Source organism: Ictalurus punctatus, chromosome 16 (genome assembly GCF_001660625.3).
Source record: "Ictalurus punctatus breed USDA103 chromosome 16, Coco_2.0, whole genome shotgun sequence".
Classification (NCBI taxonomy): domain Eukaryota; kingdom Metazoa; phylum Chordata; class Actinopteri; order Siluriformes; family Ictaluridae; genus Ictalurus; species Ictalurus punctatus.
In genome coordinates, this window is record NC_030431.2 from 23,028,353 (window position 1) to 23,042,710 (window position 14,358).

Here is a 14,358-nt window from a genome sequence, read left to right on the forward strand (position 1 = left end):
ACAATGTATGCATGGTCTAACTTTTAGTTTTTTTTCTCCAAACGTACATTGGGGGAAAATAGGATGATGAAGTAAATAATCCACTTTGTTCATGTTCATTGCTCTGAGCGTGTGACTGAGCCTGTACACAACTGCTACTTCTATGGACACATCACCAAAGTGGGCTGACAAATATGAGCCCAAATGGAGATCAAATGTAGGGGAGTAGACAGACTTTCATTAAAAACTCATCAAAAACTCATAACCTGTAACCCATTCGGACTGGGTTGGTGCTTGGCAGTGTTGTAGTACTGAAAGTCCAGGTGCTGGTGAAATCAGATCTAACTGCACAGTGGGGAAAAAATCCTGATACATAATCATTTTCCACCAAAACTGTTCCGTTTTCTCTAAATTTGCTCACATGCCTCACAAGCTGTCTCCTATTACACAACGGTGAAGGCTGTCTGCTTCCTCCACATGTGCTTCCGCCAGAGGAAACACCAAATGCCCTCTTTGGCAAACAAGAGTTCGCAGACTCCCACGCCTGATTAATGTCACTCTGATTCAAGGGGGAGAGAGAGACAGCATGGCAACTTTTGCTCTCTTGACTCTTGGCCACGGATAGCTGTGGCATTCAAACTCGTGATCTGTTAATAATGCTGGGGTAAACAGTTCTGCTGCTCAGAAATGATGACGGATTGCGTATGCAATGCTGCCCAAGTTCATTTTAAGTTCAGTGGTCAGTGATGCCCTACATACACTAATATTGTATAGGTCCCCCGTTGTGCCACAAAACAGCTCTGACCAGTGCCCTGAGGCACGGACTCCACAAGACCTCTGAAGGTGTGCTGTGGTATCGTGCACAAGGATGTTAGAAGCAGATCCTGTAAGTTGTGAGGTCGGGCCTCCATGGATCGGACTTGTTTGTCCAGCATGTCCCACAGATGCTCGATCGGATTGAGATCTGGGGAATTTGGAGGCCGAGTCAACGCCTCGAAGTCCTTCTCATGTTCTTCAAACCGTTCCTGAACTATTTTTGCAGTGTTTCAGGGCGCATTATCCTGCTGAAAGATTCCACTGTTATTAGGGAATACCATTGCCATGAAGACGTGTACTTGGTCTGCAACTATGTTTAGGTAGGTGGTACATGTCAAAGTGACATCCACATGAATGCCAGGACCCAAGGTTTCCCAATAGAACACTGCCCAAAGCATCACACTGCCTCCGCCTGCTTGCCTTCTTCCCATAGTGCATCCTGCTGCCATCTCTTCCCCAGATAAGCGACGCACACGCACCATATAGAAAAAGTGATTCATCAGACCAGGCCACCTTCTTCCATTGCTGCATGGTCCAGTTCTGATGCTAACGTGCTCATTGTAAGCGCTTTTGTTGGTGGTCAGGGTTCAGCATGGGCACTCTGACAGGTCTGCGGCTACGCTGACACCTTTCTATCATAGCAGCATCAACTTTTTCAGCAATTTGTGTTCACTTGCTATCTAATATGTCCCACCCCTTGACATGTGCCATTGTAACGAGATCATCAATGTTATTCACGTTTAATGTTATGGCTTATCGGTGGATGAATTGCATTCTTTCTTACCTTGTACAATCCCACCCAGTCCCAGGAACTTCTCTGGAAACCTGATGCTATAGTAAACTTAGCCGTCGCATCCGACACTTTGGTCCACTCCTTTTCCACCTCAAGCTCGACTAATGGTATATCCAGCTTAAAGGGAAACTGTAGAGACACAAATGTTTTAGAGCACAGCTGTATAAACATCTGGCTTCTATATAAATGTCTTTAAGACTCAACATCGTTGTTTTGTCTCACATGCAGAGAGAAAAGGGCAGAGACAGGTTTGTGGTCGCTAACGGTGTAGCCCATGTGACTGCGGTAAAAGCTCTGCGTGACCCGTGTGGCCCCACCAAGCCACGAGGTAAGACCTCGCTGCAGCGCCGAGTTGTGGGATGGCACGGGGGAACCTGTCCTGCGGAGACGCCACAGGATTCGGTCTGTCCAAGCAGGTTTCCTCTTCTTAGTGCTGACAGACACAGAAAAACTTGTGTCAATAACAACAACATGGTCAAAATTGCTTTAGTTCACACAGAAATATAGACACCTTGTGTCATAGGTGTGTGTTCCCACATCAAACTTGTAGGTCGGTGGGAAATTCAGAGGGCCTTCCACAAAGTCATCCATCACAGACTCGCTTTTCTTCGCTATGTTGAGCTGAAATACAAGAACAACATTGCAAATGTATAATAATAGTGTTTTTAAATTCTATATGAGAGGTAGATCGGTATGAAATGCTGGACATTTACATGGCTACTGTCACAACAATGCCGTTGCTAGGCAACTGGAAAAATGCACTCCAAGCACGAGGGAGCTAAAAAAAAAATGACTAGTTCACTGTCATATTCCAGCTTCCTAAAGTGCTTGTCTAACTTGTTCAGTAAATGTTTGAGCCGTTTTGAGAGAGCAGAACAGGATCAGTGAGTGTGGTCATCACTGTGTGTGAGAGCAGTGAGACACTCTGTGAAGAACTTGTGCTCATTTTTAATGACCGTATTCACTGATACTGGTCTGCGTGCTCAGGTTGGCCACCACTGCACTCCCTATTATAGATGTTATTTAAACGCTATAACATCTTTGACATAAATCTTAGCCCGATGAGTTCTTTGCTAGCAGCATGTGCCAGCAACCAAATAAACAGAGCTTTCCATGAGGCCCCTGACTGATTAATACTAAGCAAATTACTCATTTCTGTCTCAGTATTAGTACCGGTATCAACGAGTACCAAAAAACATATTGATAATACTCGACACATCCTTACTTTTGAGCTCGCAAATAAAGAAAATTGCTTATTCAACCTCAGTTACTTTTAATCTGCAAGGAAAACACATTGAACAAACATAACATTGAAACCGTGGGTGTGCAAACTTTTGCACACAGCGACGCTGCAGTTCTTGTCCCGGACCTGGACAAAAATTTGGTGATGAGGCGGACTCTTGTGGAGGTAAAAGGAACTGCAATCAACTTCAACATCCATTACAAAGAGGATTATTATCATATTATTATTAAATTACAACTGTATATTCTATTATTATACCAAATATTATTATTGAGTAGACTGTATCGTATCAGATACTCCTTGTCATTGATGATGTCCAGAATGAGTGTTACATGTCCTCGGTCTACAAAAGAAACCCATGTAACTGTACACTCTCCCGCTCTCTAAGGGGCTGAAATCAGTCGTTCCAGAAACCCGAGAGTCATAGAGGCCTCACCTGATCTTTCTCCCAGAGCACATACAGTTTATTGTTCTCTATTGCACTTTTCACCACGTGGATATCGTAGTCATCGATGCGAAAGTTCAGGTCACCGAACCAGAACACGACACTATGGAGAAAGAGAACACACGTCATGAGCCCAACGTTAGACCTGGTTTTGGAGTCATAGCATAATTTTACCCGGACCATTTTTATTCAAACTATTTAAATAAATGCTAATGTAGTTAAGCTACGCTTAATGGTAGTTAGCTGTAACAAAGACTCAAATATATCCTAGTATAAAATAAATAAATAAATAAATAACGCATTCCAATAAATAACCTTTAATATTGCTATATATTTCATTTTCATATAGGGTCCTTTAAAGGTCATTGTAGTGTGGTTCTCGTCAAATAGTTCAGTTAAACCAAACTTATAAGGCTATCGTCTTGTTGTGATCATTTTTTCTCCAAAGTTCTCCAAGTAATACTTTTCAAAACAAATTCGTCATCTCAGAGTAATATGACTTCATTGTACAGAGATTTAGTCTGAGATTTTGTTGTTTTTAAAAGTGCTTTAGAAAAAATATGAAATAATCTCTTTGCTACACCCCTGGCCCCACCCACTCGTGGTCCAGCACGCCCACGGCAGCTCCGCCTTCGAACTGCTGCTGCTGCAGGATGCTCTCAAAGTCCTCGATGCGCTGCTCCAGGTTCCGCATGTGAGCCGGCAGGTGGCAGTTTAGAAAGCACACGGGGTGACCGTACATCATCATCCTCACACTTACTCCACCCTTATTTCCCTAGGAGAGAGAGAGAGAGAGAGAGAGAGAGAGAGAGAGAGAGAGAGAGAGAGATAGAGACAGAAAAAGAGAGAGAGACAGAAAGAGAGACAAAGAGAGAAAGAGAGAGAGACAGAGAGAGACAGAGAGAGAGACAGAAAGAGAGAGAGACAGAGAGAGAGAGACAGAACCAGAGAGAGACAGAGAGAGAGAGACAGAGAGAGAAAGAGAGAGAGACAGAACGAGAGAGAGACAGAACGAGAGAGAGATTGAGAGAGAAAGAGACAGAGAGCGAGAGACAGAGAGCGAGAGACAGAACGAGAGAGAGAGACAGAGAGAGAGACAGAAAGAGAGACAAAGAGACAGAGAAAGAGACAAAAAGAGAGAGAGAGAGACACGGAGAGAGAGAGAGACAGAGAGAGAGACAGAATGAGAGAGAGAGAGACAGAGAGAGAGACAGAAAGAGAGACAAAGAGAGAGAAAGAGACAAAAAGAGAGAGAGAGACACGGAGAGAGAGAAAGACACAGAAAGAGAGAGAGAGACAGAGAGAGAGACAGAGAGAGAGAGAGACAGAAAGAGAGAGAGAGAGAGAATCATTCTCACATTCACAAAAACAGAGAGTCAGATTCCTGATAAACTCAGAGCTTTAATAATCTCTGGAGTGATTTCTGAGAATTTATTGTGTAACTGGTGAACGCGCATGATTGAGATGTGGATGGAATTAATCATTGCTGCATATATTACAATTTCAGCGTAGGCCATTACATGATTGAAGGCCTTTGTGACAGGGATCGAGAGGCAGATGCAACTGCAGGTATTTATTAAGGAACACACAAACAAAAGGAACGAACTGGAAGCATGGATCATTGAGAAACAGAAACAATAGCGAGAGCAAGAACAACGTGGTATAATACATACATGAGACTCACACGACAAAACCTTGACAATGAACCACAAAGAAGCCGGAACTTAGATAGTGTTACTGATTAGTGAAACACAAAACAGGTGTGAGTAATCTGTATGTCAGTAGGTCACGTGATGTGCTAGGGCTGATGGCCATTTTGTGGCCAAAACTAGCAATGACGTGACGCTTGACTTTATTACTCAGCAGAATGTCTCAAAAATAAATGTGTAAGTTATAGTCCTGTTTCTCTCCTTACATTCCTATCCATAACCCTGAAATTTAAGGTTCTCAGACAGCTGTACTGATATCAAAAATAAAATGAGTTCCTGGATCGTAAGCGGTCTGGTTACAAGGCTATGTATTTGACAGAGACTGGATTTCTTGCAACCACTGAAGAAAAGCCCGAGAGACCTCTACATTTTCATCCTGCTTGCCCTTTTCGCTGCCCAGACTTGGGGAGTAACGGGGTATATGTAACGGCGTTACGTAATCAGGATACAAAAAACTGGTAATCTGTTACAGTTACGTCAAAAAACAAAGTAATCAGATTACAGGTACATTTAGTAAAAAAAAATAATAAATAAAAGGGAATACTATCAGGATTACAATAAAAAAAACAAAAACAAAATATTCATCTTTTGTAGGGAGACCATACGTCCTCTTTTTCCTCTTTGAGAAAATGTCCCGGATTCGGCTTCAGTTTCATTATGATGTGCTTATGGTCTAATACTGCATCATGTGTGCGCATGTTTGCGTTGCTTTAATCCCTCTCTGTAACTCCTGCTTTCTTCCACATTAATTGGTCAAAAAAGGCTAAAAGGCTTGCAGCAACTATTGGCCAAATTCCTGCCTCTCAACCGTTAGCCTACTCTCAGCGAACGCGTGAAGGTGAAGCTCTGTTGTGTTCGGCGTCAAACAGTTCTTGACAATAGCAGCAGATGTCCTGAGTCGAAACAACGCCCATGCCCATATGAGTTCATTTTTAATTTCATGTTATCGCATTTCTTCGCATTACATGGCCATTCGAATGTGTAAATGATGGCAGAAGGTTCACTCGTGGCATCTGATATTTTATTTTATTCCATGGACATTCAAAAGAATGTAGGAAAAAATGTCAAACGTGGGCAGAGTGAAAGCAATTTTATATATATATATATATATATATATATATATATATATATATATGTATATATATATATATTCACCCTATCTTCTGACATAACACAATATAGACAGCTGTTTGATTCTAGTTCTTGTTCTCTTTTGTCAGTCGTGACGCATGTGAGCACCCTCCTGGTGCTTTTGTGACGTAATGTTACCCTGCATCAAGGACAGTGGTGTTTTTGTACATTTATTTTTATTATAAAACAAATCCAGACATTTATACATGTTAAAACACATCACTAGAGATCAGGTTGCTGCGGAAAATGCAAAGTCAGTTACAATTCCTTTGTGGTACAGCTTACCGAAGTTAAAGAAAAGTCAGTTTACAAAAATATATTTCAAGCTGTTCTGGCCAGTGCACGTACGCAGTGCTGTGCGCACGTGTCGCGACACCGATCGATGGCAAACCATGTACGTTTCTATGGTAACCTCTCGCGCTCAGATTCGAGTAGCTACCTAGCTAGTTTTGGAGATGGCGAAAAGAAATTTCAAAGTGACTGGACTGACACATGTGCCTTTATTGAAAGCTCTGCTGCTCTGCTGTGTCTGATTTGCACAGAATGTGTTGCCTCGTTTAAAACAATCAGCTGTTAAGAGACGTTTTGCTTTCGTGGGAAGCTGAAGGAAGGCGTGTGCGGAGCGCCGATGAAAACCGCAAGCCGGACAACAGCTGCAAGCTGCAACTGGAAGCCTGAACGTTGGCTCATTGGAGATTGTAAGACAAGGAAAACCTTTTACTGACAGAGTATATGTAAAGTCATGTATGACAACTGAACTAACTGCGGATTTCCTGAAGAAGGAAATTCCTGAATTCCACATTGCAACGTAACCTATTGCTTGTTGCATATTTGTTTGTTTTTGAGTTGTCTCTGGACCTAAATAAAGTTACTGTTATTGAAATGTTAATGAAAATGAAAACCTGTGTTTTTTATAATAGTAAAATTTTATTTTTTGCAATGGCTCTTTTGAAAAAATGCATTAATCAAAAATGTAAAAAAAAATTTTTTTTAAAAAGTCTCTTTGAAAAAAAGCTTCCCGACCCCATACGCTCTAGATCATATTGCTTTGCTCTTGATGTTATTTACATGTGTGACCTTGAAGTTACTGATGACATTTTTCTGATGACCAAACAATTTATAACTGTAACGGAATACATTTTCAAAGTAACCCTCCCAACGCTTTCGCTGCCTTTGCCAGTCAAAAGATCCTCATTTTCACACTTGCTGAATTTCCAATCAGTCCTACCATGCAGCATCGAGAAGTTCAGTCCCATCACCTTAGAGTCTTACTGCTGGAGTCCCTCAGGGCTCAGTAATTGGTCCACTCTTGTTCTTCTTTTATGCTAAACTACTGAACTTAATGACCAGAACTATTTTTTGTTTTATCACTGCTACACAGATGACACACAACTTTACTTCTCTTTTCCTCCATCAGAAGATATCGATCTGCTTCTCTGACATCTCCCTACAAGGAGGAACGATCCATCACCTAAAACTCAACCTTGGCAAAACTAAACTGAAACACTTCCCAGCGAATAGCTGGCTTGTCCATCATCATCAACACCCTCACAGTCTAAGAATCCGGGCGTGCTTTTAGATGAAGGACTTAAATTCCACCAGCATCATCGCTAGATCCTGCAGATTTCCTCTTTATAACATCGGAAGAATTCAAACCTGCTCAAATGCTTATATAAGCTCTACCAATATCTAGACATGACTACTGCAACACTCTGATCACTGATCTTCCTTCATATGCAAAATCTCCTCTGCAGAGCCTTCAGAATGCTCAGATCTGCCTGGCTCACAACCATCCAAAGGTCTTTCAAGTGACCCCTACTGATGGGATCCATGGAATCTACAGGGTGTCCCAAAAGTCTCCATACAAAGGGGAAATTAACACTTTTTAGTTCATAATTAGTGTATATTACATATATTTTTTTTTCAGATACCCTTTAAGAACGCCTTTGACAGAAGAAGAACGTATTGAAATCGTTCTCATGACTGGGATCATTACAAGTCATTACAAGTCATCAAAAGCTTGCGATGGACTTCAACAGGATACATGGCGAGAACATCACACACGAAACTGCTGCCAAACTTATTAACAAATTCAAAAAGACTGGAAGTGTTGAAGACCGACCGAGAAGTGGACGTCCACGAACATCCGCTGACGAAGGTGCAACCGACGTGGTGCTGGCATACATAGTCCCGTATATATGGACAGTTTTGGGACACCTTGTATTTTACGGTTAAAATGGTCTCTGGCTGCAAAAAGTTTGAGACTATCATTTTTTATTGTCATTACAAAGTGTCATATGAACAACGGCCTTAAGTGTTACCATTAAACTAATAGACCTGTCAGCTGTGGAGGTGGATGACGCGTTCAGATGTTTCAAAAATGTAATGGGCTGCTGTTAATAATCAAGGGCTCTGGGTTGTGATGTGATGTGATGGTCGGTGTAATGCCGCACTGATGAGTGGAACAGGACAGAGGACTGCTGTATTCCCTGAGGGACATCACTCACACACCGCTCACAATCATGTAACAGTATTTTCAATCAGATTTCAGTTTCAGGGGACGAGTTCTCTTCCGGCAAAACGGCATTTTTACATGACGGGTTTTTAAATTCTACGGTAGGCATCAGTCGAGTAAGACTGTGTTGTTTTTAATAATTAAATAATAACAGTTGTTAGTAGTGACGCAGACGTTTGGACCTGACTGAACATGCTGAAAAGTGATACGTTCATCATGCTCATCGTTTACTGTGTTCACTCTTTGTTTAATACACTAGGTGGTTAAAAATACTGCCTCTGTGTGTGTGTGTGTGTGTGTGTGTGTGTGTGTGTGTGTGTGTGTGTGTGTGTAAACAAGCTGCTGTGCCCTACTGCACACGGCTCAAAGGAGACTGCAGCACAACCTTGGAGCCATGACGACATCAGTACACGAGCCCTGTGACGTCTATACACACACACACACACACACACATTCGCACGCAGATAAGCACACACCCAACCTAACCTTTCTTTCTCTCTGGCTAGCACAAATCATCAAAGATCCTCCTAAACACCAGGGTCAAAGCCTAACACACATCTCTGATGTTAAACATCAAACATTTGAGAGGAGCAGAGCTACCTCTCTTAGAGCTAGTGGTGAAGAAATAAACTGATATAACCACTTCTAAGTTATATCAAATTGCAGAAATGATATAAGAAATAGTTACAAATGAAAATTAAAGTCAGTACAATGTGGGTTAGTGAGATTTCAGGCTACGATGAGCTGCCAGAGCAGCGCTGATGCTCATGGCACAGATTCAAGTCTTTGAATTGGTATTGAAGCATTAAATACAGTTCTACTACAATATTTTCCCTCAGCTGCTGTTTTGATGATGGTGGTGGAGAAATCTCCATTCATATTCTTCAACTTGACATGTGCTGAGTGTGAAGCACATAGGACATGGTTTACATCATTTTCATCCTCACCATACCATTCAGTGAGCCCTGGATGGAGGCGGAGTCATCCTGGAAGAAGCCATGTCCACCAGGATAGAAATGGTTCATTACAGGAAAAAAGGTGATCAGTCAGAAGAACTTTGTATTGATTTGCAATGACGCTTCCATCTAAGATGACAAGTGGACCCAAACCACGGCAAAGAAATATATACCCCCTCCCCCTCCCAAACATAACAGAGCCACAATTATTGTCTATAATTTGTCACATATCTGTATGTTTGTGGTGAAATACTATTCAAATGTTGGTATAATCCAAATCTTGCGTTTATATTACACATCCGTTAGAGTTTAAAAGTAAGAATTAGGAAAGAAATGTAATAAAACACTGTTTAAACACCAGCTGATCAGCCTGATCTGAGAACAGTCCTGGTAGGCGTGGTCTAATGTTCTATTATTTATGCTAGATTGACAGCTAAAGCACTCGAGCAAAGCTAATCAAAATGGTGCAAAAAATTCAGATTTTTCAACCTTCACAGTAGGCTATATGTGCTAGGTTAGCTTTATCTTGCTTGACTGCTCAGACTCGAGGAGGTCTTGCATGAACCCAATGTCCGCCTTGGGGTTGGCGAGGACGAAGTTTACCCAACGTTAGCCCCGCCCACTTTACACAGGCAGCAGAAATGCTCATGAAATACATAGATGCTAGAAGTTCACCAACTAATCAGACTGACCTGTAGATTGTTCCCGCAAGACCAACACTGCATGTAAATAAACTGTAACCCGATGATGCCCGTGTTCCCTGACTCACCCAGCAGCCGCCGAGGCCGGTTCGTGTGCTTTGGGTCTGAATCCCACGCAGGAACGGCAAGTGGCAAAACTTGGAGAAAACCAGCAGCAAAACCCCCTGCATCCTCTGAGACGCCACCTACAGGCCAAAACAGGAGCTGCACTCAGATCTCACACATTATCAATTGCTTCAACAGCTTGAGATCTGAGCAGAATTTACGTCCGAAACTGATCGAACACATTTAATCCAGACTAATCATAAACTTTCAAAATACTTAGCATGAGAAAAATGATCTTACAATCTAGTAAACTATGTTCTTGCCAGGTTGGCATGTAACACTGTAGTAGGAGGTTGGCATGTGCTGTGCGCACGCCTTCCTGTTATGTTGCTCTTAGGATTGTATTGGGATTTAGGAAGCGGGGGAGGCTCTACTTTTTTCATGGGAGCCTAAAATTTGGGAACAGTAATGTTCAGTGCCTGTGTTGTTAGTGTTACGGTTAGAAAGTTTAAAGTATACAGTAGAAAAGAAACAGCGTTCTCCAAAGCCTATATGTTATATACTATATGGCATTCCTGACACTGATATTATGAAAATATGATTTAAAATTGAAGTTTTCAAATTATATTACATGGCTCTGTTTACGAGCTTAATTTATCTAAATAAAATTGAGAAGAAATAAAGAAGAAAGCTAAAACTCGATCAATCTTGAATCCTTTTCCCTTTTTAAAAAACTTTCTCATGCTCTCTCTCTCTCTCTGTCTCGCTCTCTCTCTCTATCTCTCTAACCTGATTGGCTGTGGCTCCTGCCGATCACCTGTAGGCTGACTGATTTTTTGCCTGTTGAGATGTTTGCATGTTTGATTTATCTAAGCTGATGTATGATGTATGCATACTAATGGTCTGCCAATGACAAACTGACACCTTGGACACAATGATGACTGAAGTACTATCACCTGATGGACTCACAGCAGCTCAGGAACAACATATTAAAATATTTTTCGTCCTCTGACTCAGTAGTCACACATATTCTCACTTTCAACAAAAATATTCCATGATACAGTACAGTAACAAACAAACGCATTCTGTCTCAACACCTATGGTGTATGCAGACACACCAGGAAATATTCGTGTTTGGATAAAACTCTACAAAAGTGTTCAGCAGGATCCAAATTTTCACTTGTATCGTTTTTAAGAATGGTTTTTATTTCGTCAGTTATCAAAAGCTAGTGCAATTTTACCAAGTTATATTTCTCAAAAAGGATTCCATAATTGTTCACAAATAGAAGGCCAAATCAGCGTGAACACATTTGGGATGCCAACAATTAAAATAAAAAAGATGTGTTAATTGTGTCAGCATCAGGTATTAGTTATTATGTTAGACATGACAACAGTAACACTGTGTTAAAGTCCCCGTGAAGTGCCTTGAAACTTGTGGCCTTATTCGATGTGTTGATGTAATTTGCATTGAACCAGAAAGTCAGGGCGGGACACATCGAGTGGCTCCTCCCACTTTTTAAATAGCTAATAGCGTTTAGCCTACCTTACAGCCAGGAAAGTTACAACTGTTGGGGGCGGGACACTTCAGAGTCTAGAGAGCGTTTGATTGGACAGAAAATCCGACGAGAAGCCGAAGTGCAGAACGATGTCTGCAACTGTTGATACGTCTCGGTGGTAGAGAGAGACGGTACATTTTGAATGCATGTATCTTCTAAATGTGATTTTTGTCATTGTTTTGGAGCGCACTCGCTTATAGATAACCTTAAGGCTCACATGTTCATACTAAAAACATTTAATATTTTTCCATACAAAGGTTTCTGACATCACTAAACATTTAAAATATTGATCCTGTGTTAGACAAAGTTCTTGGAAGTGGGGCTGAGCCTTTTAGACCTGACTGCTGACATTTTTCTAGAATCATCACATCACTGACCAGCACGTAACCGGAGCGGCCGAGTGTGTCCATGCACAGCTCACTCCACTGGTCTACGAAAAGAGCATCCTTCAGCCTCTTATTGATCATAGAGTTGACCTCTTGTAGCCTGACGGAGGGGAAACAGAGAGACAGGATGTGACAAAGAAAGACATCAGGGCAATGACAAAGAGCAAAGTTTCAGAGAGTCAACAAACCCTGATCCTACAGGACTTCACTACTCTGGAGAATTTCTTTCCAACCCTTCAGGCTAATGCACCTGCTCCCACCAATTTAGAGCTCTTTAAGAGTGCGTTATATTTTAGAAGCGTGTCAGATTAGCATTGGAAAGTGAGTCAGATGTCTCCAGCGGCAGGTTTGGACACGTAGCATGACATGGTGGGGAAAAACCAAACCGTCTCACCCAATGATAAACATGTCTGTGCTCCCATCACTGACTCCTGGGCTGAAAAGGCTGCTGATGTCATCAGGTGGCATCGCTGAGCCGACGTTCCACGTGACGATGTGAACCCTGCAAACAAGAAAAGCACGCTATTAAAGTACGAACCATTTGAATAATGAGAGGAGGATTCCATTAGCATGGGGAACACCACCATCAACAAGTGAAACATGCCTTTAATGGAGAACCACATCATTCCATATCAATAATGGAGAACCACAAAATAACAAGTGTGTAGTTAACAGTAGCCATGTTATTACTGAGAGAACCACACAGTTAAAATGAGAACCACAACATAACACATCAATGAAAATAACTATCTTATTATCTAAAGAACTGAACAATTGTGGTAAATAATGAGAGAATCAAATGATTAACCAAAGAACCATATTACAAACAAAAGAACAATGTCAGTGAGAACATAAACAATGCAATTAATAGAGACTGTTAATGGAGAACAACACCACTAATGCAGAACCGCATCCTTAATTTGAGAACAATAACATTAATGGAGAACCACGTCATCAATCAGAAAACAGTACTATTATTATTCAAGAATCACATCATTAATTAGAGAACGATGCCATTAATGGAGACCCACACTGTTAATGGAGAGCCACATTGTTAATGTAGAACAATGCCACGAATGCAGAACCACATCCTTAATTTGAGAACAATGCCATAAATGGAGAACCAGGAAGTTAATAGAAAACCACGCTGTTAAAAAAAGAACAACGTCCTAAATGGAGAACCATGTCCTTAATTGGAGAACAATGCTATTAATGGAGACCCACACTGTTAATGGAGAACAGTGCCACTAATGCAGAACCACATCCTTAATTAGAGAACAATGCCATTAATGGAGAACCATGAAGTTAATTGAGAACGACTTGGTTAAAAAAGAACAATCTCGTTAATGGAGAATCAAGACCTTAATTGGAGAACAGTGCCATCAATGGAAAACCACAACCTTAATTAGAGAACAATGCCATTAATGGAGAACTACATTGTTATCGGAGAACCACTCTGTTATTTAGAGAACAATGCCATTAAAAGAGAACCACATCCTTAATTACAGAACAATGACATTAATGGAGAACCTGGGAAATTTCACTTTTGCTATTTTTGCCCTTCCAGTGGAAAAAATTCAGAATACAATGAACGTCTGAGGACTGTTAATCATTTTAAATGCAAAACTTGTCAAATAAATTAAAACATTAAAACATTGAAATAGAAAACTGTAAAAATAATAATAATAATAATAATAATAATAATAATAATAATAATAATAATAATAATAATAAATCAAGTTTTTCGGTTATTTTTAAATCCCACTGTTGAGTTAACAACATTGGGAGAACATTAAATCTACATCAGGACCAATGTCTAATTGTTGTAGTTCCACATTTAGAATAAAACCTTTGCTTCATGCAAGAAAAACATATATTTTGGCATCATTTGGCCGGCGCCAAATGATGCCAGATGATCTCCAGCATCTCCAGCATTCCCTGGGTACCGTTTTTGAAGTACGTTTTTATTGCCTTGTTGTCAACATGTACGTTCTCTCTGAAAACGAGACGCTAGTCTCTGTAGGGCTTTCCTACTTAATAATAAATGAGTAAATCAATAAAGGAATGAATAATTAAAGAAAGA

At 40.8% G+C, this 14,358-nt stretch overlaps 1 protein-coding gene across 3 annotated transcripts in view; it reads right to left on the reverse strand.

The window, feature by feature from the left end:
- The window catches only part of LOC108276637 (inositol polyphosphate 5-phosphatase K), a 33,426-nt gene that overhangs the window by 6,682 nt on the left and 12,386 nt on the right, over window positions 1-14,358 (reverse strand). For all 3 annotated transcript variants that reach the window (XM_053686764.1, XM_053686762.1, XM_053686763.1), the window contains exons 3-10: window positions 12,670-12,777; window positions 12,267-12,375; window positions 10,357-10,473; window positions 3,876-4,051; window positions 3,268-3,379; window positions 2,100-2,209; window positions 1,811-2,021; window positions 1,580-1,717 (exon numbers count right to left, since the gene is read on the reverse strand). In XM_053686764.1, the coding sequence (XP_053542739.1) occupies window positions 1,580-1,717; window positions 1,811-2,021; window positions 2,100-2,209; window positions 3,268-3,379; window positions 3,876-4,051; window positions 10,357-10,473; window positions 12,267-12,375; window positions 12,670-12,777 (1,081 nt within the window). The remainder of the gene's footprint in view (window positions 1-1,579; window positions 1,718-1,810; window positions 2,022-2,099; window positions 2,210-3,267; window positions 3,380-3,875; window positions 4,052-10,356; window positions 10,474-12,266; window positions 12,376-12,669; window positions 12,778-14,358) is intronic.